The 25,273-nt window shown below is 37.6% G+C and overlaps 1 protein-coding gene across 1 annotated transcript; it reads left to right on the top strand.

The window, feature by feature from the left end:
- Nucleotides 1-317: 317 nt before the first annotated feature.
- Nucleotides 318-4,093, top strand: LOC107808884 (rust resistance kinase Lr10-like). The gene is made up of 4 exons (XM_075243419.1): nt 318-846; nt 2,132-2,266; nt 2,379-2,408; nt 2,881-4,093. Exons 1-4 carry the CDS (start codon nt 318-320, stop codon nt 4,020-4,022), a joined length of 1,836 nt encoding a protein of 611 aa, XP_075099520.1. The 3' UTR covers nt 4,023-4,093.
- The last annotated feature ends 21,180 nt before the right edge of the window (nt 4,094-25,273 follow it).

Consider the following 25,273-nt stretch of genomic DNA (forward strand, 5'->3'; position numbering starts at 1 on the left):
TCTGAAAAATTCTGCTTGCAACAGTACTTCGCGAAATAGAATTTAAGATCTTGAAAAATTGGTTATGAATTTAAGGATGAAACCAATTGAGGATTGTTCTCTAAGAGAAGGGGGTTCTTTTAAGACCAATCTTGTGATCTTACCTTGCCGGATGTCGGAGTTATAGCCCGATGAATAGTGACGGAATTACTATTCGGAGGAGGATTTTAGACGGCTGACTTCTCTAAAAAAAAAAAATTGATCTTCTTGACTACTACTTGCAGTGTTTGTCACCGGTGCCGAAAAGGGAAATACCCAAAAACAAACTCACAAAAAACATGTGTGGAGGAACCAAGTTTCTTTCAGTTCTCACAATTCTCATCTTCTTGCAGCTCTCTGACACCCCATTTGCCGAACAGAATCAGCGGTGTGCACCTTCTAGTTGTGGGCATATTAAGAACATCAGCTACCCCTTTCGATTTAAAAATGATCCAAAGCATTGTGGCGACGAAAAGTATGAATTGAGCTGTGAAGGGAATCGCCCCATATTCACGATATTTATGAAAAGTTGGAATGGGTCCCTGAACTACCATGTGCAAGCCATCAACTATGATAACTCCACTATCCGCCTTGTAGATCCTTGTATAAGAGAACAAGTTCTTTGCTCTCTTCCTCAGCATTCAATTACATTTTACACTATCCCTTTTCAATTTAGTTTTACTAAACCTGATGGTTCATATGCTCCTTTAGCCGTGCCAATCACTATTTTCAGCTGTCCATTTGCTATGAATTCTCCCGCTTTTGTGGAAATCACTAATTGTCTCAACAGGAGTGATGCTTCCAAGGGACACGCCTATGCAGCCATGGGCAAATTATCACCATCTAATTTGAGAGTGGGGTGTAGTGTAAACCTACTGTCAATGACTTAATGGACTATTGATGATGCAAATGTATATATTTCAATCTTAGAGCTGCATAATGTTGTTCCTCTGTACTTGTAAATAATGATTCTGGAAATTAGAACGTTAGCTTATAAACGTAAATATAAATAAAAAAATAGAAATTAATTCGAGCCCACTGAATTCACAGTGTTTCCTTAAGGAATTTAATCCCCTCCTAGTACCCAAGGTTATAGATTATTTCCTCCCAGGATAGAACGAATTACACACTGGTGTAGCGGTACTTCAAACCCCAGTGTTTCAGCGAACACAAAGTTCGGCAACAAATCACACTTATGGATGCTTTGTTTGTAGTTAAAAACAATGCAGAATAAGGAGAACAACTCAGAAGTCGAATGAAAATTCTGAGAGGAAGGAATGCAAAGTATAGCCAATGTTGAATTCTTACTGAAGAGAATATCAGATTGCAATTCGTTTTTCCAGTGTATACGCAGTGTATACAGAGTGTATATCCAGTATATGCAGAGTGTATATCCCGTGTATACAGAGTATATATTAAGTGTATACAGAGTGTATATCCAGTGTATACAGAGTGTATATTAAGTGTATACAGAGTGTTTCAAGTGTTTTTTCCGATGTGTTCTTCTTTCTCTCCAACTTATGCTCTATTTATAGCAGTTATTTGAGAGAAATCCGCCCCTTCCATGGTGCAACAAGCACTAGATCATGGAGAAAGCACTTACATGGTGGTATATACACTTGCTTGGTGGGAGGAGCACTTGCACCATTGTGGGAGGTGCACTAGGCTGCTTATTGTATTGTGTTGCAACACAATACACGGATTGGAAAACATCCGTTACAAACACGGATTATATCACGTTAATATTCACTATTAACAAATAAATTTGGTCCAAAAAATTAATCAATCGATCGATCATTTGACCAAATCCGAATCCAAATCCAAATCCAAATCCCATTTCCCATTCACTCTAATTTTAAGACTATTTCATCTTAAACAAAAACTCAACAATCCCCCACATGAATGGGGAATGGCTATATCACGGAAGTTACTGTAACAAGTGCGACTTTAATTTTGGTTGCGAAGGTGAAATTCAAGGGATGTTCGCTGTGTGGATTACACCTGCAAGGCTTACAATTTTAGATTCTTCAAAACCTTATGTGGTAAGAATATTCCTGATGTCTTGCCAGAACTTAAGACGTTTTTAGCTTTTTTTTCTATGTAATCTGTAAAGGTCTCTCTCATTCATTTCTTACCCTCTCTCTCTATTTTGTTTTTTTTTTTGGGGGGTTTTGGGGGGGTTCTTGGATATGCTCTTTGAACAAACACAATCAAGTTACTCAAAGGCATGTTCTCCGCGTTCTTGAAAGTAAGCACTCGTTCTATTGTCAATTCTGGTTGTATACATGCTAGGATTATATAAAGGGTAAATAGTTGCAAGTTGAGATTACCTGTGTTATTAATTGTTGGTGGTCTTGCAGGCTTCATTCCATGGATACTTCCCATATTTGGTAAGCCACATCTATTGTCTTTAAAATTTATTGATTCTTAGGAAGAGAAGAACTGAACTACAGAACGCTCGACTTGAAACCAATCTAAACTAACACAGACTGAATTCCTTTTTATTAACACTCTGTTTCATTTCATATGACAAAATTTGACTACAAGTACAGGTAAAATTATCATTTAATTAATATGTTATATTATGGATACTAATAAATAAAATAGAAAAGTAATAGTTGAAAAATATCTCAGTTTATGTCGGACTCACCTTTTTAGTCTGTAATAAGAATGTTACTTTCTTATTTAAAGACAATTTAACTTTAAACTTCTCATTTTATCATTAATTTATTTTTTTATAGTGACAAAAACGTCTATGATTCGTTTTATATCACAAATTCAAAAGTCTTTCTTTCTTACCTAAACATTGTTGCAGTCAAACACTGCCACACAAAAGTCTTACTTTATGATGGTTGCGCACAGGAGATATCGTTGTGGCAAAAATCATACTATTCCCATGCATATTTGTGTTTCTAATGATTGAATTACGAAGAAGGCATTTGTCGATTTTTGATGCAATTGAAAGTTTCCTGCATAGTGAGCATAATTTCATGCCTATTCAATACCCCTATTCCAACATAAGGAAGATGACTAGGAATTTTAAGGAGAAAGTAGGCCAAGGAGGTTATGGTTCAGTATATAAAGGCAAGCTCCGAAGTGGTCCTGATGTTGCAGTGAAGATCTTGACCAAGCCCAAAGCTGATGGGCAAGACTTCATCAACGAGGTTGCCACAATCGGAAGGATTCATCATGTTAACGTGGTACAACTTATTGGCTATTGTGCTGAGAGATCTAAACGTGCCCTCGTATATGACTTCATGCCTAATGGATCACTTGACAAGTACATCACACCCCGAGAAGGAGGAACTCTACTTAGCTGGCAAAGAAAGTCTGAAATTGCTCTTGGAGTTGCTCGAGGTATTGAATATTTGCATCGAGGTTGTGACATACAAATTCTACATTTTGACATCAAGCCGCACAACATACTTTTGGATGAAAATTTCGTTCCAAAAATTTCTGACTTTGGTCTTGCTAAATTATACCCCACGGATAACAGCATTGTTACTCTAACAGCAGCAAGGGGAACAATCGGATATGTAGCTCCAGAACTCATCAACAGAAGCATTGGTCCTATATCTTATAAGGCAGATGTTTATAGCTTTGGAATGTTACTGATTGAGATAGCAGGTATGAAAGGAAACTCGGCAGCAAGAGAGGATATGTCAAGCCAGTATTTTCCACATTGGATCTATGATCAATTCGACAAGGAAAAGGAAATTGAAGTACTAGACGAGACGCATGATGATGAAATGATCATAAAGAAGCTAACTTTAGTTGCTTTGTGGTGCATACAAATGAATCCACTCGATCGTCCGTCAATGACTAAAGTAGTTGAAATGCTTGAAGGTGAATTACAGGCTTTGCAAACGCCTCCTAGGCCTTTTGAATCACTGCAACCATCTCCGTTGGAATTCAATCTGAGTTCTTCACTAGGTTCAACTGAGTCTATGATTTTGGTTGAGAATTGTTCTGATTCTGCAAAAGTAGATGTAATTATAGGTTGACATGTGAGTACCACAAACTGTAACTTCACATTATGTAATATCTTTATGTAACTTTCTATTTTTGTCTTTTATGCCTTTATGTGTAATGAACATGGTTTTTGCAAATTAGAGTAATGGGAGTTGTAAAAGAAAGTGTGGCTTTCCCTATGACTTATTGTTCAGTCTCCCCATGTTGTTTCTCTAATATGAAAGGATGTACCAGAATATCTTTTCAGAAATGTGCAAATAACAGGTGTGATTGACAGGAATAGCCCAAGGGGTTGGTCTTTAAATATTGTCTCCCTTTTTGAATGTATTTAAAACATAATCTCCAGACCCGCGTTGCTCTTTAGCAATTCTCTCTACCAGATCAGCTGAGTTTATGTTGTATTTACTTTACCTATATTGTTAATTGTTCACAAGCTCTATCCAGTTGGCATGTTTTTGTGATTATTTGTTCACTAAACTCTACCAGATTGGCGTAACTTTGTATTATCTGCAGTCGGCTTATGTGTTAAATTATTCTTCAAAGTCTACCCAGTAGGCATTCCCTAATATACTCGAAATGATCTCAAATTTAAAACAAAGCCTTCAAATACTAGCATAAACGATCACCACTCACAAAATTAGTCAAATAACACCAAATCAAGAAGACTCACTTTGTCTTCTTAAATACTTTCAAAGGACCAACAATGGAATTTTTAGATTTTTAAAGCAAATCACTAAATTAGTATTTAAACTAAAAGTTTAAGTATAAATAATCAATTATTTTAACAGTAATTAACCATTAACTTCAAATTTTTCGCTCCAAAATTAAAAGAATTATGGTGTGCTTAGCGGCGAAGAAGAAGAGATGGAAAAGAAGGAGCTAAAGGGGCAAATATATCATTTCGCACACAAGGAAAGATGGGGAGTCTATTTATTAAAACTTTATTTACATAGATTCAGCTAAAAACCAGTTTCATTGGAGGACAACCGCATAATTTTTCTAAATAGAAGTTGGCTAAGACTTGGTCAAGCAGACATTTTTCCATACTTCATTTTATTCCTGCTTTGAGAGCTATATATAAAATTAACTACATCACAAATTTTAACTAAAAGAAATAAAATGCTTGATGGATGAAACATGTACGCTGACGTAGTTAGAATAAAGGGATGAGAGTGCATGCTTTAAATAAGTTTACTTAGTTAATTATTATTTATGTATAAATAGTTAATAATAGATTATTTATTAATTCAGTAAATTATTGAAATATAATTAATTATTAGTATATGTTTATTGAATTTTTAGATAAACAAAGAAAATCAATCTTTTGAAGGATTAATGTGATGGATTGTATCTGTCGTAAAATTTGAGATACTATGATCCGTCCCTAGTCTATTATAGTTTTTGACAAATTCAATCTTTAATACGTAAAACATTTGTGACGGATTAAAAAATATATTTTATCTTTATTTGTGATGGGCCTTTCTTCACAAATTAGTCAATAATTTTGTTGCTCGTCACATGAATTTGTGACGTTTGAAATTGTGAAACCTAATAATCCATCACAAATCAGTCACACTTAACTTTTTCTTGTCCTGCATTAATGAGTTGAATGGAAAATTTTATTTTGTGCCTCACACAATTGACATTAGTTGTGCGAGACCTCCTTTTTGTCTCACAATTTTGTTGTCTTAGAATTTTGTGGACCCAAATATATAAGATATGGGTCCACAAATGTGTGAGACAAAAAGAGGCCTCACACAACTAATGTCAGTTGTGCGAGGCACACCATAAAATCATTCGAGTTCAAGAATGTCGTGGTAATGGAGATGAGGTAGACATGTGCCACTACAAATAAATAAATAGAAAAGTTTATTTCTCATCATTAATATTTAGTACTAAAATTGACAAAGAAGGTAGAAAATCCATATATACCGTGTTCAATATTGTAATATTAAGGTTTTTTTTTTTTCACATTATTGTTTCAATCTATCTGTTCTCTTTCATTTAGTTTTAGTGTAATGAATTTTCTTTCTCCAAGATTTTGCAGGAAAGCAAATGGTAGAAGGAGAGTTGGACTTAGTCAGGAAAGTAACCATTGCTTATTCTAGAAGATAGACTAGACAATGAGTCCAAGCAAAAAATATTCAAATTAGATGACGTTTGAGAGTAAGTATAGTTTTGTCCCTATTCTATTATCTTGAATATTGGGGACATTCTTTCGTTTTTACTCCAAAATTTTTAGGAATGAAAAAGGTAGATGAAGATAAGATTATGGTCACCTTCAACTTCAACTTTCAGCTATTATTTTTTTTGTCTTGGAAATTTTACCATTGCGTAGTCAACGAAATAGACTAGATAGTTGCAATGAGTCCAAGCAAAGAATGGTTAAGGTTTGCCCTGAATACTATTGTTTAACCAAAAAAATGGAATTTCGGTCAAAGCTTTAATTTAAAAGAACTCGGGTTACTGATAATCAAAAGAATATATGAAAGAGAGTAATTTGGCTAGCAATGGTATAATCAGAAGAAAAACAAGTAAATCAGTATATTCAGATAGTCTTTCGTGTCCCTACAATTGATCAATTATCTCCCTTTTATAGCTATTTGGGAGATATGCGTTTTGCCCTTGTCTTAATAAGGCTATTATGAGTAATTAAAGACATTGAATGCTACATTACACAATCATTATATTTAATACAGATTCTCTAACGTATTCAGTATTTAATGCTCATTAAATACTGTATCTGCACTCTCATATATTGTCAGATTTATTCCCCTTGATTCCCGTACCTAAATGACTTAAATAGATACGGGCGCTGAGTCCTTTGAATATCTGTCCGTGCCTCTTCCTTTGCCTTTGATTGTATATGTTGCAACTCGTGTCTCTTTGCCAGCTGTAACTCTGTGACTAGTCTACGTGTCTTGACACATCATCTTTATTCCACTTTAATATGCAAACTCAATTTTTTCCAATTCAGATAGCCCCCCCACTTGCTATTTATTCATCAATTGAATATTTGGGAAGTGGATTTCATTAAAACGAGAATTTTTGTCACCATTAATGCTATGACAAAATTGACGCTTCAATTGTCACTTCTATTTAACGCTCTTCACACGTGTCACCTTTTTATTAGTTCTGCAATTTTGCAGCACTTTTTAAGATTTTTTCATGGCTCCACTATTCACAAAGTGTCAGTTATCATTATTATAGTACTTCCATCATTATACTTTTCCCTCGGCGGTCGCTTATCAGTATAAATATAACTTCTTTCTTTGTCTTTTCCACATAAAGTTTACTGAATATTCAATCTCTCAAATCCCTGTTTGCTTCTTCATCGTATCATCCTTCTTCATCATGTCTTCTTCAAATTCTAACCCTAGAAGGGTTCCCATAGTTGACACCTTCCCTAATGCCCCCATTAGAAGCAGAAGGGGAGGTAGGCTTCGTAATTTAGGATCTGTTCTCAGTTCTTCCACTCCTTTACCTAGTTCTGGCCCTTCTTCTAGAACTAGGGGTTCACTTTCATAAAGATATTCTTCAAGAGGTAAAGAACCTTCTGAACCTCTTCGTGAGCCTACAATGGAGGAGATAGTTCCAATGGAACTATCTTTTTATCATGACAGAAAATCCCTTAGGAACCAAGTCTCTGGTTTAGATCATGCTGATATTTATCCCACTCAAATTTTAGAAGGTTTGATTTCTGTAGTTCGTAGAGACTATCATTGGAGTAGTGATTTTTCCATTATTATCCCTAATCCAAATCAAAGAATCACTTCTTACATAACCGGGTTTTCTTTTGTTTATACATTTCCTTTCACCTTAGGGTTTAGACCATCTATTGACCCTGTTATTCTTGAGTTCTGTCGTTTCTTCAATGTTTGTTTGGGTCAAATTGGCCCAATCATATGGAGGGCTGTTGCCCGTTTGAGGTATTTGACCAACACAGCTGGTGTTCCTTTTACTTTCCCTCATTTGATTCACATTTACTCCCCTAGACTCTTCCGCAATGGTGTTTTCACACTAATAGCCAGGAGCAAGAGAGTTTTGGTGAGCCCTGAGGATGACAAAGACCGTGGCTGGTATGCCAGGTTTGTTGCTTCCCCCACTGTTGGTTTAGTGGGTGATGATAATGTTCCCTTCCCTGAGAAGTGGAATTTTGCACGTTTTTTACTTTCTCTTACCTTTTTTCTTCAAGTTTATCAACTTTTCTAATTTTGCTTTTTTTAGCAACCATGGGAGTTGTGGAAGACGTTCCCAATTTTCGTGATTGGGTAGACAAGTTATTGAGGACCGAACCAATGGATGGTATGTCTTGGAAGACACTTTTTAACCGTTTTGGTTGGAAAGTAAAAACTCATGGCAAGAGATTTTATTTCATTTTATCTCTTCGTATATATTTATTTTTTATTGCACTAATTTCAATCCATCTTTTTATCAGGATTTTCTATTCGTGGAATCTCTTCCAAGTCAGTCGCGGCTTCCCGTATCTCTTTGGAAAGGGCTCAAGAAATAATCTTGGGTTCTTCTGCAAAAAGAAAAGTCGTTGCCGTTGAGGAACAAGACTCTGAAGAGGAGGAAGACGGGGGCTCTCTGGTGACAAGGTCCGAGCTTGAAGATGCATCATTTCTGATGATGAAGCAGAGGTATCCCCTCGTCGTTCTGTTCCTCTTACCGAGTTTGCTGAGACTCCAGTACTAATTCTTGATGATGACGTTGCTCCCGCTGCTGCTCATGACTCTGCTGAGCAGCTTTTTATTAGCGGGTTTGGTAGTGAAGGCTTAGGCCATGTTTTAGATGAAGTACCCTTGGCTTCTTTTTCGACACCCGTGTCTGTAACTCATTCTTTGCCAGTCTCGATTGTTTCTGTTCCTTCCTAGACTGTTTTTACCACCTCTTTTGTTCCTCCTTCTACAATTCCTCCTCCAAACATTCATCGCACTGAAGTTGGCTCCTTAAGTAGGAGTGCTGCTATGAGGCAAGTAGTCATTGAAGTCCCTGATGAGGGCAGTCTTTTAAGGAAATCAGGTCAAGCGGATGTATGGCTAGAGCCTTTAATTGGCCCAATTGAGAAAGCTAAGCTAGAGATCTATAGTTCCTTGACCCTGATGAGTGATATTATGCATGCCACTTTGAAGGTATTCCCCTTCTCTTCTTTCTTTTACTTTGTAATTTTTCTATCTTTGAGGATTCTTTTTTCTTTTTCCCCTTTTTAGGCCAACCTTAGTGGCACAGAGATAATGAAAAGAATTGCCCACTCAGATCAATTAGTGCGTGATTCTAAGTTAGAGGCGTGCAATTGGAGGGAACAGTTTAAGAGATTGCAAATTGATGTGGAGTATTTAGAAGAGAGTAAGAGTACCTTGGAGCAGCAGGTACGGGCTTTGATTTCAGAGTTGGCGGTTGAAAAGGCATCCTCAAGCCAAGCAGATAAAGAAAAAACTCGCCTTAAAACTTCCTTCTCAGAGCAGCTATCCAAGGCTAGTGAAGAAAACAGAGAGTTGAAGGCTCTTTTGAGTAAAAAAGAAGCTTATGCTAGGGAGCTCGTACAAAATTTGACTCAGGCACAAGAAGACCTTCGAGCTTCTTTTGATAAGGTGTGTGCTTTAGAAAGCTCCTACGCCTCTCTCCAGACTTCTTACACATCTGCCTTGGCTGAAAATGAGAAGTTAAAGAACGAGATTGCTGACTGGGAAAGAGATTATGAGATCCTTGAAGATAAATCTGCTATTGAAGTAAGTTGGGCGTTTTTGAATTTACGCCGTGATACCCTAATTGAGGCTGGCCAATAAAATTTCAACTTGGAATCTGAGTTGGCTAAAATCAATGAAACTATTGAAAAAGCTCAGCAAACTCAAGATTTTCCTTCTCCCGTGGCCGAAGCTTCCGTGAATGTTGAAGTCGATACAAGTATCCCTACTATTTCAAGCCCAGTCGAGCCTGTTGCTGTAAGTCAAGTTGAGCCCGCAACTGTTTGATACTCCTGCTTCAGTACCTTCAACTTCTCAGTGACCAGCTTTAATTGTTTGAATACCTTTGTTTTTGTTTTATTTGAAAAATTGTGATCAAACCCTTGGTTTCGTTTGAGGGTTTATTTTGAAAACGCAAGTCCCCAAACCTTTTCATGGGGCAATTTGTATAAACAATTCGTAGCTTTACAACTAAGTACGTACTTAGTCTTAAGTTTTTTTTTTAAATATTAAGAAATTTTCTTGTTATTATCTTGAACTGCTATTTAATTTATTCTTGCCTTTATTTCTAAGGATTTATAGAATAATTTGCATTTTTATTCTTCAAAAATGCTTCTGTTAAACTTATGACTAATTAATTTAATCATAAGTTCTATAAAAGAGGGACCTTTTATATTCGACACTTAATAAAGAAGACGTCTCAACTTCATAATGGTGTTTAACATACGATAAAAGAAATAGGAACACACATGTTTCTTTGAAATAACTTTGACAAGTTTTTATTTGAACCTTGTCTAGTTTTGAATAACACTTTACATGTATTTGAATTACTTCTATAACTTTCTTGTAACTGTTTTTCTTGTAACAGATTTAAAAAAGTAAAAATAATAAACACGAGATTTTTATTTATAACCCGTTTCAGTACATAGCCTTTACCCTAACTATAGTAAAGTTTTCTTTGTCCTTAGTTCGTGACTTCGTGACTTTTACTCTACACTTGACCTTTTCAGGCTTGAACTTTGATTCTTTGATTTTTCTCAATCTTCTTTGCCTTTTTTATACACATGCCTGTGTATATTATGTAGTCCCCCAAGTGTTTGAGTGTTGAAGTATGAAGCCTCGAGCACTTGATTATTCCTCTCATTTGGTCCTTTTCCTGAAAAAGAAAAAACATACTGAACTCGGAGGTACGATTATAGATGAAGACTGCTTAACCCGTTTTGAATTTCTATCAGAATATTTGTAACCCCGGGCCGGGAAGTTTAATGCATTCCACGTGCCTTACAGGTCGTGACTCATTATTTAGTACGGGCTAGCTTTTTGCCTATCATCTAAAATCATTAGTAAAATTTTAACAATTCGAAAATAAAATTTTAAAACATAGATACCTGACTGTGGGTATTCCTTAGAAGTAGTATATCTTCAAATGAACAACATTCCAATGTGAAGGTAGTATTTTGCCATCCGTTGTTTCCAGTTCATATGCTCCTTTACCTGCAATATCATGAATTCTATAGGGTCCCTCCCATATTGGACTTAATTTACCCGCATTAGCTACCTTCGTAGATTGGAAAACCTTTTTGAGCACGAAGTCCCCAATTTTGAAGAATCTGAGGCGTGCTCTTCGATTGTAGTACCATTCTATGACTTGCTTCTGTGCTGCCATTCTTATTAATGCAGCTTCTCGTCTTCCTTCATGTTAATCAAGATTTACACGCATTTCTTCGTCATTAGACTCTTCTATTGTCTGCATAAACCTCGTACTTGGCTCTCCTATCTCAACGGGAATTAGAGCTTCTGCTCCATAAACCAACGAAAATGGTGTTTCTCTTATGCTTGTTTTTGGGGTTGTGCAATATGCCCATAAAACACCAGGTAACACTTCTGGCCAATTACCTTTTGATTCCTCTAAATGCTTCTTTAGAAGCGTTGTTGATAATGACTTTATTTGTTGATTCTGCTTGCCCATTACCCACCGGATGATAAGGCGTAGATGTAATCCTTTTAATCTGCCAACTTTGAAAGAATTTCATGATTTGAGCTCCTATAAATTGAAGGCCATTATCGCACACTATCTCCTTTGGTACACCAAATTGGCATATGATATTCTGCCAAATGAAATCTTTCACTTCCTTTTCTCGCACCTGTTTGAATGCTCTTGCTTCTAGCCTTTAGTAAAATAATCAGTGAGTCCGAGCAAAAATTTTACCTGTCCTTTTGCTTGTGGTAATGGACCCACGTTATCCATTCCCCATTTCATAAATGGCTACGATGCGACGACCGGATATTGTAATTCCACAGGTCTATGCATATTGTTACCGTACCTTTGACATTTATCGCATTTAGCCATGAAACTCTCTGCTTCTTCTTCCATTTTAGGCCAATAATACCCTGCCCTAATTAGGGATCTTACCAATGATCTTCCTCCTGCGTGATTCCCACAATGCCCTCGTGTATTTCTCTCATTACGTACTCCATTTGAGAAGGTCCGAGGCATCTTGCTAAGGGACCACCGAACATTTTTCGATAAAGATTGCCTTGCTTTAAGCAGTACCAAGCAATCTTTTTTCGAAGCGCATGAGCTTTTTTCTTATCACCAGGGATAGTACCATACTGCAAAAAAGCAACAATCTCGTTCCTCCAATCCCAAGTTAAGTTATTAAAATTTACCTCATTCTTATCGGGGTCAAGAACTGAATGAAACAAATGAATAACTGAAGCGTTTGCATCTCTTGCCACATCAGCCGCAGATGCGAGATTAGCTAGGGCGTCTGCTTCAACATTTTCATCTTTTGGTATTTGTGTAACTTTCCAATTTTGAAATTGTTTTATCAAATCCCGTACTTTTTCCAAGTACTGCTGCATCCTTGCTTCCCTGGCTGTATAAGTCCCCAGCATTTGATTAACTACAAGTTGTGAATCACTCTTGATTATAATCTGATTTATGCCAAGTTCTCGTGCCAGTTCTAAACCTACAATCATAGCCTCATATTCTGCCTCATTGTTAAATGACATTTGATAGCTTGTCGAATGGTTTCAACCGTAGGTAGTACCAACACGATCCCTAAACCTGCAACTTTTACGTTAGATGAACCATCAATGAATAAAGTCCAAGTTCCTGGGTTAGCTTCATTGAACACTTGTAATTCTTTTTCTGCTTCTAATTGCATCCCTTGGCTAAAATCAGCCACGAAATCAGCTAACACTTTAGATTTTATACCAGTCCTAGGTTGGTATGTGATTTCGTATTCACTTAATTCTATAGCCCACTTAGCCAATCTACCTGATAACTCATGCTTATGCAATATATTACGTAAGGGATAAACAGTTACTACAACAATAGGGTGACACTGAAAGTAAGGTCCTAGATGCCATGATTAATGCAAGTGCAAGCTTTTCCAATTGAGGATATCGTGTTTATGCATCTAACAAAGATTTGCTAACATAATAGATTGGAGATTGTTTACCTTGGTCTTCTCGGACTAAAACAACACTTACCGCTACTTCAGAAATAGCAAGGTAAATGGGAAGTCTTTCCTTAGCCTTTGGTTTTGCCAGCAATGGTGGATTTGATAAGTACGTTTTCAAATTTCTGAGTGCCTGCTGACATTCCTCATTCCATTCAAAATGATCCTGCTTTTTAAGAGCTGAAAAGAATTTGAAGCACTTTTCTGATGATTTGGAAATGAATCTTCCCAAGGCTGCAATTCTTCCTATTAATCTTTGACCTTCTTTTTTACTTGAAAACATATCAGGGATTTCTTCAATGGCCTTAATCTGTGCGGGATTCACTTCAATACCACAGTTAGAAATAAGAAACCGTAAAAACTTACCTGATGCAACACCAAATGCACATTTCTCGAGATTTAACTTCATATTAAATTTGCGCAGAATTTGAAAAGTATCAGACAAGTGTGATTTGTGATCTCTTGATTGCTGAGTTTTAATGAGCATATCATCTATATAAACCTCCATGGTGTTTTCCCAAATGTTCTTGAAACATTTTAGTAACCAGCCTCTGATATGTTGCACCAGCGTTTTTGAGACCAAAAGACATTACTTTATAATAGTAAGTTCCTCTGTCTGTTATAAATGAAGTTTCTTCTTCATCTCCCGGATCCATTTTGATCTGATTATAACTTGAATATGCATCTAAAAAGCTTAATAGTTCATGCCCTGCAGTTGCATCAATTAGCTGATCTATATGTGGTAGGGGAAATGAATCTTTAGGGCAAGCTTTATTAAGGTCTGTGTAATCTACACAAACACGCCACTTACCGTTCTTCTTTGGAACTATGACAATATTGGCAAACCAATTAGGATACTTTACCTCGTGGATGGATCCAATCTTTAGCAATTTTTGAACCTCTTCTTGAATCACCTGATTCTTGAAAGTTCCTTGCTTTCTTTTCTTTTGCTTGACAGGAGGGTATGATGGGTCTTCATTTAATTTGTGAGTCATCACCTCCGGTGGTATCCCTGTCATGTCAGAGTGAGATCAAGTAAAACAGTCTACATTAGTTTTTAAGAATTCAATTAACTTACCTCTCATGCCTTGGCTAAGATTGGCCCCTATATAGACTTTCTTATCATGCCATTGAGCGAATAACATAACATGCTCCAATTCCTCGATTGTTGTTTTGATATTTTCGTTTTCTTCTGGTTCTTGAATGGTGTCAAGCCTTGAATCCACGTCTGTTCGTCCCTGTTCAGTTGAGGTTTGTGTTCTGGTGCCCTCAACTATCTTCTGTGATTGCTATTTTCCTTTATTTTTCGTATTTGAATCTGCTACAGAATTGATGCTCCTAGATGTATGTTGATCTCCACGAATTTGACATACTCCACAGGGTGATGGAAATTTAATGACTTGATGCAAGGTTGAAGGAACAGCATCCATTTCATGGATCCATGGTCTCCCAAGGATCATATTGTAAGCCATTTCCATATCGACTACTTGAAACTTTGTATCTTTGACAACTCCTTCTACGAATGTGGTGAGTGTTACCTCTCCTTTTGTTATAACGCTAGAATTGTCAAATCTAAATAGAGTATGCGCCTTTGGTATTATTCTATCTTCTGCTTGCATCTCACGTAATACTCTTAGCAAAATAATGTTCACGGAACTACCTGGATCAATCAAAACTCGTTTTACATTAGTATCATGTACAATTAGAGATATTACCAGTGCATCGTTATGAGGGGTTAATACACCATCTGCATTTGCATAATCAAATGTAATGCTTTCTTCCTCTATGGCATGCTGCACCCATTTCCATTGGGTAATTGTAACTTTGGAAATCTTGTTAGCTGCAGTGTATGATACGCCATTGATGTCTTCACCTTCGCTTATAACGTTGGCGGTTCATTTGGGAAAAGGTGTCTTCGGGGGCTCTTGCTTGTTCTTCATGTAAGCTTGCTTACCTTTCTTACTGAACAATTCAGTGAGATATCCTTGTTTTAATAAATGATACACTTCACTTTGTAAAAACCTACAATCTGCCGTTTTATGCACATGGTCATTATGAAACTTGCACCAATGATCAGGGTTGCGCTTGTTTGGATTTGATCTCATCTCTTTTGGCCATCGTAACTTATCTCCCATGCTTCTCAAAACAGCTACGAGCTCAAAAGTGCTCACGTTGAAACTATAACCGCCAAATCTCGCCTTCAAATTTCTATCAGCATCTCGTGACTCATAGGTATTTCGATCGTTTTCAAATCTTGATGAAGAACTTGACTCTTTATTCTTTGATCTGTGATCGTACCTTCGATTGTCCTGCTTTGATCGTGAATCTTTTCCCGCAGGTCTCATATATGCCTCGTACCTATTTTTACCGGATCTTTTTTGGTCTGCGCACGTCTCAAACTTACATTTTCTTCTTTTTGAAGTCGTGGAACAATATCTTCTTCTATCCTCAGCTTCATGCTATACCTATTGTAAACGTCATTCTAAGATGTAGCTGGGAATTTACGAAGGCTTTCTTTGAGTCGCCTCGTAGCTTTTGAGTTTTTTTCATTCAAATTGCTTGTGAAAGCTATAGCTGCCCAATTATCTGGTACACGTGGTAATGTCATTCTTTCATGTTGGAATCTGTCCACGAACTCTCTAAGCAATTCTGAGTCCCCTTGCTTGATCTTGAAAATATCTTCCATTCTTTTTTTCGACTTTTTGAGCTCCCGAGTGTGCTTTGATGAAAGAATCTACAAGCTCAACAAAAGAATTTATAGAATTTTTGAGTAAAAGAGAATACCATGTTAATGCTCCCTTGGTGAGTGTTTCACCGAATTTTTTGACTAATACTGATTCAATCTCCTGCTCAGTCAAATCGTTGCCTTTACGCCTATTATGAATGCAGTCACGTGGTCTCGTGGGTTTGTTGTTCCATCATATTTTAGAATATCGGGCATTTTGAATTTCTTTGGAATTGGGAAGGGATCAGCACTTGGCTTCCAGGGTTGCTGTGAATATTTATCTATATCTACCCCTTTGATTACGGGCGACACCCAGAATATTTGCTCTATGCGGTCACTTTGCTCCTTGAGCTATTTCTGCAATGTTAGTACTAAATTTTATAAATCAGAATTGATTAAGTTACCTGGTTCTTCCTCCTGTGGTTCACTGGGAGTTCCACCGCTACCTGAGTTAACAATCCCGGCACGAGGGTTCTCCAAAGTGTTGTTATTTGGAGTGGGTATGAGTGTTGCAACAGGTACCTGGTTAACAAATGCCTCAAGAGCTTTATTGACCTGTGCAACAATTAATTTTTGCAAAGCTTCATCGATAGCCTCAGCATTTTCAAATTGAACTGTCCATTCGTATAAGACCCCTCAGGAGTGCCCTCACGAGACCGCCAAGAAGAATCTCGCGGAGAAGAGACCAGGGTGTTAGTATTCTGTGGATCACCCTGATGCTGTTGGTTTTCTCGGTTTCCTTGAATGTCATCATTGTTGTTCGACATGGTTGATGCAATAAGAGAAGTTAAGCTAAAAGAGAATAGATTATCAGATTCCCGGTAACGGAACCAATTTGTTTAACCAAAAAAAATGGGATTTCGGTCAAAACTTTAATTTAGAAGAATTCGGGTTACTGATAATCAAAAGAATATATGAAAGAAAGTAATTTGGCTAGCAATGATATAATCAGAAGAAAAACAAGTAAATCAGTATATTCAGCTAGTCTTTCGTGTCCCTACAATTGATCAATTATCTCCCTTTTATAGCTATTTGGGAGATATGCGTTTTGCCCTTGTTTTAATAAGGCTATTATAAGTAATTAAAGACTGAATGCTACGTTACACAATCATTGTATTTAATACAGATTCTCTAACGTATTCAGTATTTAATGCTCATTAAATACTGTATCTGTACTCTCATATATTGTCAGATTCATTCCCCTTGATTCCTGTACCTAAATGACCTAAATAGATACGGGTGCCGAGTCATTTGAATATCTGTCCGTGCCTCTTCCTTTGCCTTTGCTCATATCTATTGCAACTCGTGTCTCTTTGCCAGCTGTAACTCTGTGACTAGTTTACGTGTCTTGACATGTCATCTTTATTCCACTTTAATATGCAAACTCAATTTTTCCCAATACAACTATCATAATTAAAATTATTTTTTTGGGTGTAAAAGATAAAAAAAATTCTTGGTGGAAAAGAGTCCTCAGTAGAAAAGGTTTCTTCCATATTTAGCTAACTTTTTTCTTGGAGGAGAAGTTTTGCACTTTCATAAATTGAAGCTTTCTTCTCACACAATTATAAAGAACAATATCCACAATGTAGTTAGTAAAAGAGTCCCTCAATAAGTTTTTTTCTTTTGTTATTAGTAGATTTATGCAGGTCACTTGACCATACCATATTAATAAAGTAAGCTTGTTTAGTATATTTTCGTTGTCGTCTGATTTATCGTCGCTAAGATTTACCTTGTTAGCTTCTGCATGATGCTTATTATTTCAATCACAATAAATGGTAAGAGTCAACGGGAAGATGAAACAATGACTATTTGATGATAATGAAGCCTTTTTCTCAAAAAAAAAGTTCAAAGTACTACATGTGGAGATAAAACCATATTTCAATGTTACCGCTGGATCTTTAAAAGCAAAATATTATTTTTAACCCATATTTATGGGCTATAATATTTTCAATATGTGCTCACTTTTAACATTCGAGTCTTCAACTTTTAACTCATATCTACTTTTAACCATGGCACACAACTCTTGTGAAGATTGTGTGAAGAAGAAGGATAAAGTTTTGTCAAGAAAATTCAGGTCAAAGAGAAAAATTATTAAAGTTAGCCCTGAATTCTACCATAATTAAAATTACTTTTCTTGGTGTAAAAGAAAAAAAAAATTCTTGGTGGAAAAGAATTATCTTCCATATTAAGCTAATCCTATTCTTGGAAGAGGAATTTTGCACTTCTTTAAATTGAAGCTTCCTTCTCACACAATTATAAACAACATCCATAATGTAGTGAGTAAAAGAGTCTTGTTTAGAGAATAATTTATTCTGTCAATAAGTTTTTTTTCTCTTATTATTAGTTGATTTATGTAGGTCACTTTACCTCACCATATTATAATAGTATGCTTTTTAGTATGTTTCATTGTTGTCTGATATGTCGTCACTAAAATTTACCTTTTTAGCTTTCGCATAATATCTTGTTATTTCGATCCCAACAAGAATAACGTACTATTACTTTTTGAACTAGTCAAAAAATAGTTAACAACAACAACAACAACAACCCAGTATAATCCCACAAGTGGGGTCTGGGGAGGGTAATATGTACGCAGACCTTACCCCTACCCCGAAGGGTAAAGAGGCTGTTTCGAGGAGACCCTCGGCTCAAAAGCAACAGAAGCCGATATATTAGTACCATAAAAATGCATAATAAAATAACAGCAATACAATAGATATGAAATACAGAATACAAAATACGAAAAAGATAGCTGGTATAGTAAAACTAGCAGGTAAAGCCCTGCATCAAAAAATAGTTAAATGTTAGAAAAAAGAAAAAAAAAAAGATGTTGGAAATTCAGTTGCAATAATTTAATTCGAGGTCCATAATGGGAGGGGCCTTTTTGCTTGACTTAAGATTCAACGAAGATCAACTTATTAATATTCGTAGGACCTTCAGTATTTATTCATTCATTCACAAATTATTTGATTATGTAAATGATTTAACTAATTTAACGATGTTATTTCATTTTAAAATATTGAACTCAAAGTGTTAGCATATTGTATATTGTGACTATATTATTAATATGAATAGAAAATAAGAAAACCAGTCCTTAATATCGTGGATGTTGAGAAGATGCTTTAGGGGTAACTTATGTATTTTATCAATATAAAATAATATATATACTCATACTATCATATTATTTTTTTTAAGAAAAAGTATCTATTACACATAGAAGAGGAAAGGAAAAGAGATAAAAGACAGCGAAAAATTGTACCTATATTTATAGCCCGTTAGTATTGGCTGAATTTAAGTACCAAATGCGGAAAAATAGTTTAAGTGTTGAAGCTTAATTTTCACTAAATAGTTACCCAAGTGATGAAGCTGAAAATAAAAAGTTTGATGTGTTTGATAAAATAATTATTTTTTCTATTAAAATGACCGAATACCCTTGTCACAACCCAATTTTCCCTCCGTAAGACGTTGTGATGACACCTAGTTTTTACGACTAGATAAGCCTAATATTTGTAGCATAATGAAATGCAAGCACGAATTTAACAACTAACTATAACAGTAACAACATAACTAAAAACCATGCCGCTCGGCATGTAAAATAACCAACTCCTCATGACTACACAATCTTCCCAAAACCCGGAACATCGTGAGTCAGAAATTACGGAAGGAAATCTAATGTCTTTATACATCAAAGTCTAACAAAAGAAGTACAGAAGATAATGGACATAGGGGAGAATAGAGGGGGACCCTGAGATCTGTGGACGCTGCAGATATAGCTTGAAGTTTCCAACTATCGCTGCTCATTGATGACGTGGCTGGTAAGAATTACCTGGATCTGCATACAAAAACATGTGTAGAAGAGTAGCATGAGTACACAACAACAATACCCAATAAGTGCCAAGCCTAACCTTGGTCGAGTAGTGACGAGGTCAGGTCAGGGCCCTATTGGTATATATAATAAAATAAGACAGAGTGAAATATTGTAGTATAATAAAAGACTAAAATATAACAAGAAGGAAATCACAGAACAATACAGTACAGTGTACTGATTAACAATACGGGATCCCCCGAGATACTGTCTCGTAGTCCCAAAGTAAACGTGCAGGGGAATCTCTCAGGATACCGTCCCGTAGTCCCAAAGTAAATATGAAGGGAGATCTCCCGGAATATTGTTCCATAGTCCCAAAAGTAAATGTGCAGGGGGATCTCCCTGGATACCGTCTCGTAGTCTCAAAGTAAATATGCAGGAGGATCTCCTGGAATACCGTTCCGTAGTCCCAAAATAACTACGCAGTTCAAACAATGGGGATAAAACCTATAACACGAAATCCTATAGTTTAGACTAAGTATAAGTCAAGGAAGAAGCAGGAAATCCACTAAGCATGCTGCACCGAGTTCATATAAGCATTTAAGACACGTAGATATGCTATTCTAGGCTAAAAAGGATAATTACACATGCTAGTATAATTCAATTAAAGTGAAATAGATTATTACTTAGTGAAAATGGGGTTTTACAACAATAGCCCGTGTACGCACTCGTCACTTCACGTACAGGACACTCACATATCACAATAGTACCAAATCCTAAGGGGAGTTCCCCCCCACATGGTTAGGCAAGCAACTTACCTCGAACCAAGCTCAATCAATCGGTGACAATGCCTTTTCCACGAATATCCGACTTTGAATGGCCCAAATCTAGCCAAAATCAACTATATATCATAAATACAACTATAAGAAACTAATCTAGTTATTGAAATCAAAGCTAGAGCAAGAAATTAGAAAATCTCCCTAAAATGTCCCCCGGGATCACGTCTTGGAATCGGGTAAAATTCACAAAATATGAACATCCATTCACTCACGAGTTCAGTCGTACCAAAATTATCCAAACTCGATATCAAAATCCCAATCAAAACCCAAAATCTTACTTGAAGAGCTTCTACCATTTCCCCTCAAATTTCTCAACTAAATTCCTTAATTAGATAATAAAATCAACCATAGATTAGTGGGATACAACCACAAAGAAGTTAAGAATCGTTAACCAAAAGCTTTCTCTGAAAATACCTCAAATAATCACCCAATCCGAGCTCTCAAAGTCCAAAAATTGAAAATGGGATAAAACCCTCGAACTTGCCCTTTTCTGCCCAGCGATTTCGCATATGCGAGCCGCACCTGCGATGCTACACCTACGGAAATTCCATCACAGGTGCGACTTAACTTAAATCCCCTGAATCTGCATATGTGATAAGGTGGTCGCACCTGCGTGTGCGCACCTACGGACAATGGTTCGCTTCCGTGGTCTCCATCCGCACCTGCGGTTCCTCTAGCACATCTACAGGCGTCGCAGATGCGATATTTTCCTCGCACCTATGACCCCTAGAAAATCCTTCCATTTCCACTTTTGCGCCTGATCTCATGCACGTGCGACCCCGCACCCAAGGTCACCCAACCGCAGGTGCAAAAACACCAGCAACCAGCAATCTTCAGTAATTGCGTAAGTCCAAATATCAATTTGTTGAGCATTCGAAATACACCTGAGCCCTCCCTCCCGGACCTCAACCAAACATACCAACAAGTCCTAAATAATAATAGGAACTTAGTCCAAAATTACCAAACAGAGCTACTCCAACTTCCGAAAATCCAATCCGACCCCGATATCAAAAATTCCACTACCAGTCAAAATCTCCAAAAATTCGACTTTAGCCATTTCAAGCCTAAATAAGCTATAGACCTCAAAAACATAATCCGTACACGCCCGAAGTCCAAAATGACCCAACGGAGCTAACGTAAACGACGGAACTCCATTCTGGAGTCGTCTTCACACAGTTCCGACAAAGGTAAAAAAATTCTAAGACTTAGGCTTCCGTTTAGGGACTAAGTGTCCCGAAACACTCTAAAAACCAAACCAAAACCTCTTGGAAAGTAACATAAGCTGAAACAAATACGGGGAAAGCAGTAAATGGGTGATCGGGGCTAATACTGTCAAAATGACCGGCCGGGTCATTACATCCTCCCCCTCTTAAAATAATTGTTCATCCTCGAACGAGTATAGAGACATACCTAAAGTGGTGGAAAATGAGGATAACGGTTGCGCATCTCGGTCTCCCAAATACCCTCCTCGACCGGCTGACCCCTCCACTGAAGCAATGTTCTTTGACCTTAACCTTTGAAACTGCCTGTCCAGAATAGCCACTGGCTCCTCAATATAAGATAGATCTTTGTCCAATTGGACTGAGCTGAAATTCAAGATGTGAGACGGAACACTGTAATACTTCCGGAGCATAGAAACATGGAATACCGGATGAACGCCTTCTAGGCTTAATGGTAAGGCAAGCTCATAAGCAACCTCCCCAACTCATCGCAACACCTCAAATGGACCAAAGAACCTTGGGTTCAACTTTCCCTTCTTTCCGAACCTTATAACGCTCTTCATAAGCGAAACCCAGAGCAAGACCCGGTCTCCAACCATGAATGCAATATTGATCCGTATAACTCTTCTATCTGTACTAGGTTGTGTGAAATCTATCCTGAATCAACTTAAACTTCTCCAAGGCATCCTGAACCAAGTCTGTGCCAAAAATCTAGCCTCACCCAGCTCGAACCAACCCACTAGAGACCGATACCGCCTACCATACAGAGCCTTGTATGGTGCCATATGAATGCTGGACTGATAACTGTTGTTGTAGGCAAACTCCGCAAGTGGCAAGAATTGATCCCAAGAACCTCCAAACTACATCATACACGCACATAGTATATCCTTTAGTATCTAAATAGTGCGCTCGAACTGCCCGTCCGTTTGAGGGTGAAATGTTATGCTCAACTCCACCCGAGTACCTAACTCATGTTGTACGGCCCTCCAGAACCGTGATGTAAACTGCATACTTCGGTATGAGATGATAGATACCGGTACACCATGAAGTCTGGCAATATCATGGATATAAATTTGAGCTAGCTGCTCGGAAGAATAGGTAGTCATCACAGGAATGGAATGATCTGACTTGGTAAGCGTATCCACTATCACCCAAATTGCATCAAACTTCTGCTGAGTACGTGGGAGTCCAACAATGAAATCCATAGTGATCCGCTCCTATTTACACTCCGGAATCTCTAACTTCTGAAGCAATCCACTCGGTCGCTAATGTTCATACTTCACTTGCCGGCAATTTATGCACTGAGCTGCATATTCCACTATGTACTTCTTCATTCCACGCCACCAATAATGCTGCCTCATGTCCTGATATATCTTCGTGGCACCCAGATAAATGGAGTATCACAAACTATGAGCCTCATGGAGAATCAACTCACGCAATCCGTCTATATTGGGTACACATAGCCTGCCATGCATCCTCAATGCACCATCATCCCCAATAGTGACCTCCTTGGCATCACCGTGCTGAACCGTGTCCTTAAGGACAAGTAGATGGGGGTCATCATACTGACAATCCTTGATACGATCATAAAGAGAAGACTGGGAGATCACACAAGCCAAAACTCGACTCGGCTCAAAAATATCCAATCTAACAAACTGGTTGGCCAAGGCCTAAACATCCAATGCCAATGGCCTCTCTGCTGCTGGCAAATATGCTATGCTCCCAAAACTCCTTGCCCTGCAACTCAAGGCATCGACCACCACATTGGCCTTCCCAGGATGGTACAGAATGGTGATATCATAATCCTTAAGCAGCTCTAACCACCTCCGCTGATGCAAATTGATATCCTTCTGCTTGAAGAGATGCTGCAAACTCCGGTGATCAGTGTAAATCTCACAATGGACACCATACAAATAGTGCCTCCAAATCTTCAAGGCATGAACAATAGCTGCTAACTCAAGATCACGGACATGATAGTTCTTTTCGTGCACCTTTAGCCGTCTGGACGCATAGGCAATCACCCTATGGTCCTGTATCAACACTGCACCGAGACCAATCCGCGACGCATCACAATAAACAACATAAGACCCCGAACCTGTAGGCAATACCAATACTGGGGCTGTAGTCAAAACTTTCTTAAGATTTTGAAAGCTCTCCTCACACTCCTCTGTCCACCCGAATGGAGCGCCCTTCTGGGTCAATCTGGTTATAGGAGCTTCAATAGATGAGAATCCCTCAGCAAATCGACGGTAATACCCCACAAAGACAAGACAACTCTAGATCCCTGTAGCTGAGGATGGTCTGGGCCAACTTTGTACTGCTTCTACCTTCTTCGGATCCAGCTTGATCCCTTCATTTGACAATACGTGATCCAAAAATGCCACAGAATCTAACCAGAACTCATATTTTTAGAACTTTGCATATAATTTTTCTTTTCTCAGGGTCTGAAGCACAATCCTCAAGTACTGCTCATAATCCTCCCGACTACGGAAGTATACTAGAATGTCTTTAATAAACACAATGATGAAAGAGTCAAGATATGGCTAAAATACACTTTGCATCAAATCATAAATGATGCTGGGGCGTTAGTTAGCCAAATGACATCACAAGAAACTCGTAATGACCATACCGAGTCTTGAAAGCATTCTTTGGGATGTCTGGCTCCCAAATCTTCAATTGATGATAATCTAAACATAAGTCAATCTTGGATAACACTCTGGCACCCTGTAACTGATCAAATAAATCATCAATACGAGTCAAAGGATACATATTCTTCACTGTAACTTTGTTCAACTGGTGATGATCGATGCACATATGCATAGAACCATCTTTCTTCTTCATTAACAATACCGAGCCACCTAAGGTGACACGCTGGGCCAGATGAAGCCCTTATCAAGCAACTCCTGTACTGCTCCTTCACTCCTTCAACTCAGGATGAGACATACGATATAAAGGAATAGAGATGGGCTGAATTCCTGACAATAAATCAGTACCAAAATCAATATCTCTGCCGGGCGGCATGCCCGGAAGATCAGCTGGAAACACATCTGGAATGTCCCTCACTACTGGAACTGACTCAGCTGTAGGGGTATCAATACTGACATCTCTCATGTAAGCTAGATACATGTCACACCCCTTCTCAACGATTCGTTGACCTTTAAGATATGAAATAACTTTGTTGGGAGTGTAATTTAAGGTACCTCTCCACTCTAATCACAGTAAACTTAGCATAGCTAGCGTCACAGTCTTGGAGTGACAATCGAGAATAGCGTAATGGGGTGACAACCAATCCATGCCCAAGATAACATCAAAGTCTACCATACTGAGAAATAATAAATCGGCTCTGATCTGAAAAACACTAAGGTAATCAAACACGACCGGTACACGCGGTCCACAACAAGATAATCTCCCACATGAGTAGACATATAAATAGGGGAACTCAAAGAATCTCGAGATATGCCCTATACGGGGAAAAATAAGAGGACACGTAGGAATATGTAGAGCCTGGATCAAATAATAATGACACATCTCTATGACAGACCA

The sequence above is a fragment of the Nicotiana tabacum genome, chromosome 22, assembly GCF_000715075.1.
Source record: "Nicotiana tabacum cultivar K326 chromosome 22, ASM71507v2, whole genome shotgun sequence".
NCBI lineage: Eukaryota > Viridiplantae > Streptophyta > Magnoliopsida > Solanales > Solanaceae > Nicotiana > Nicotiana tabacum.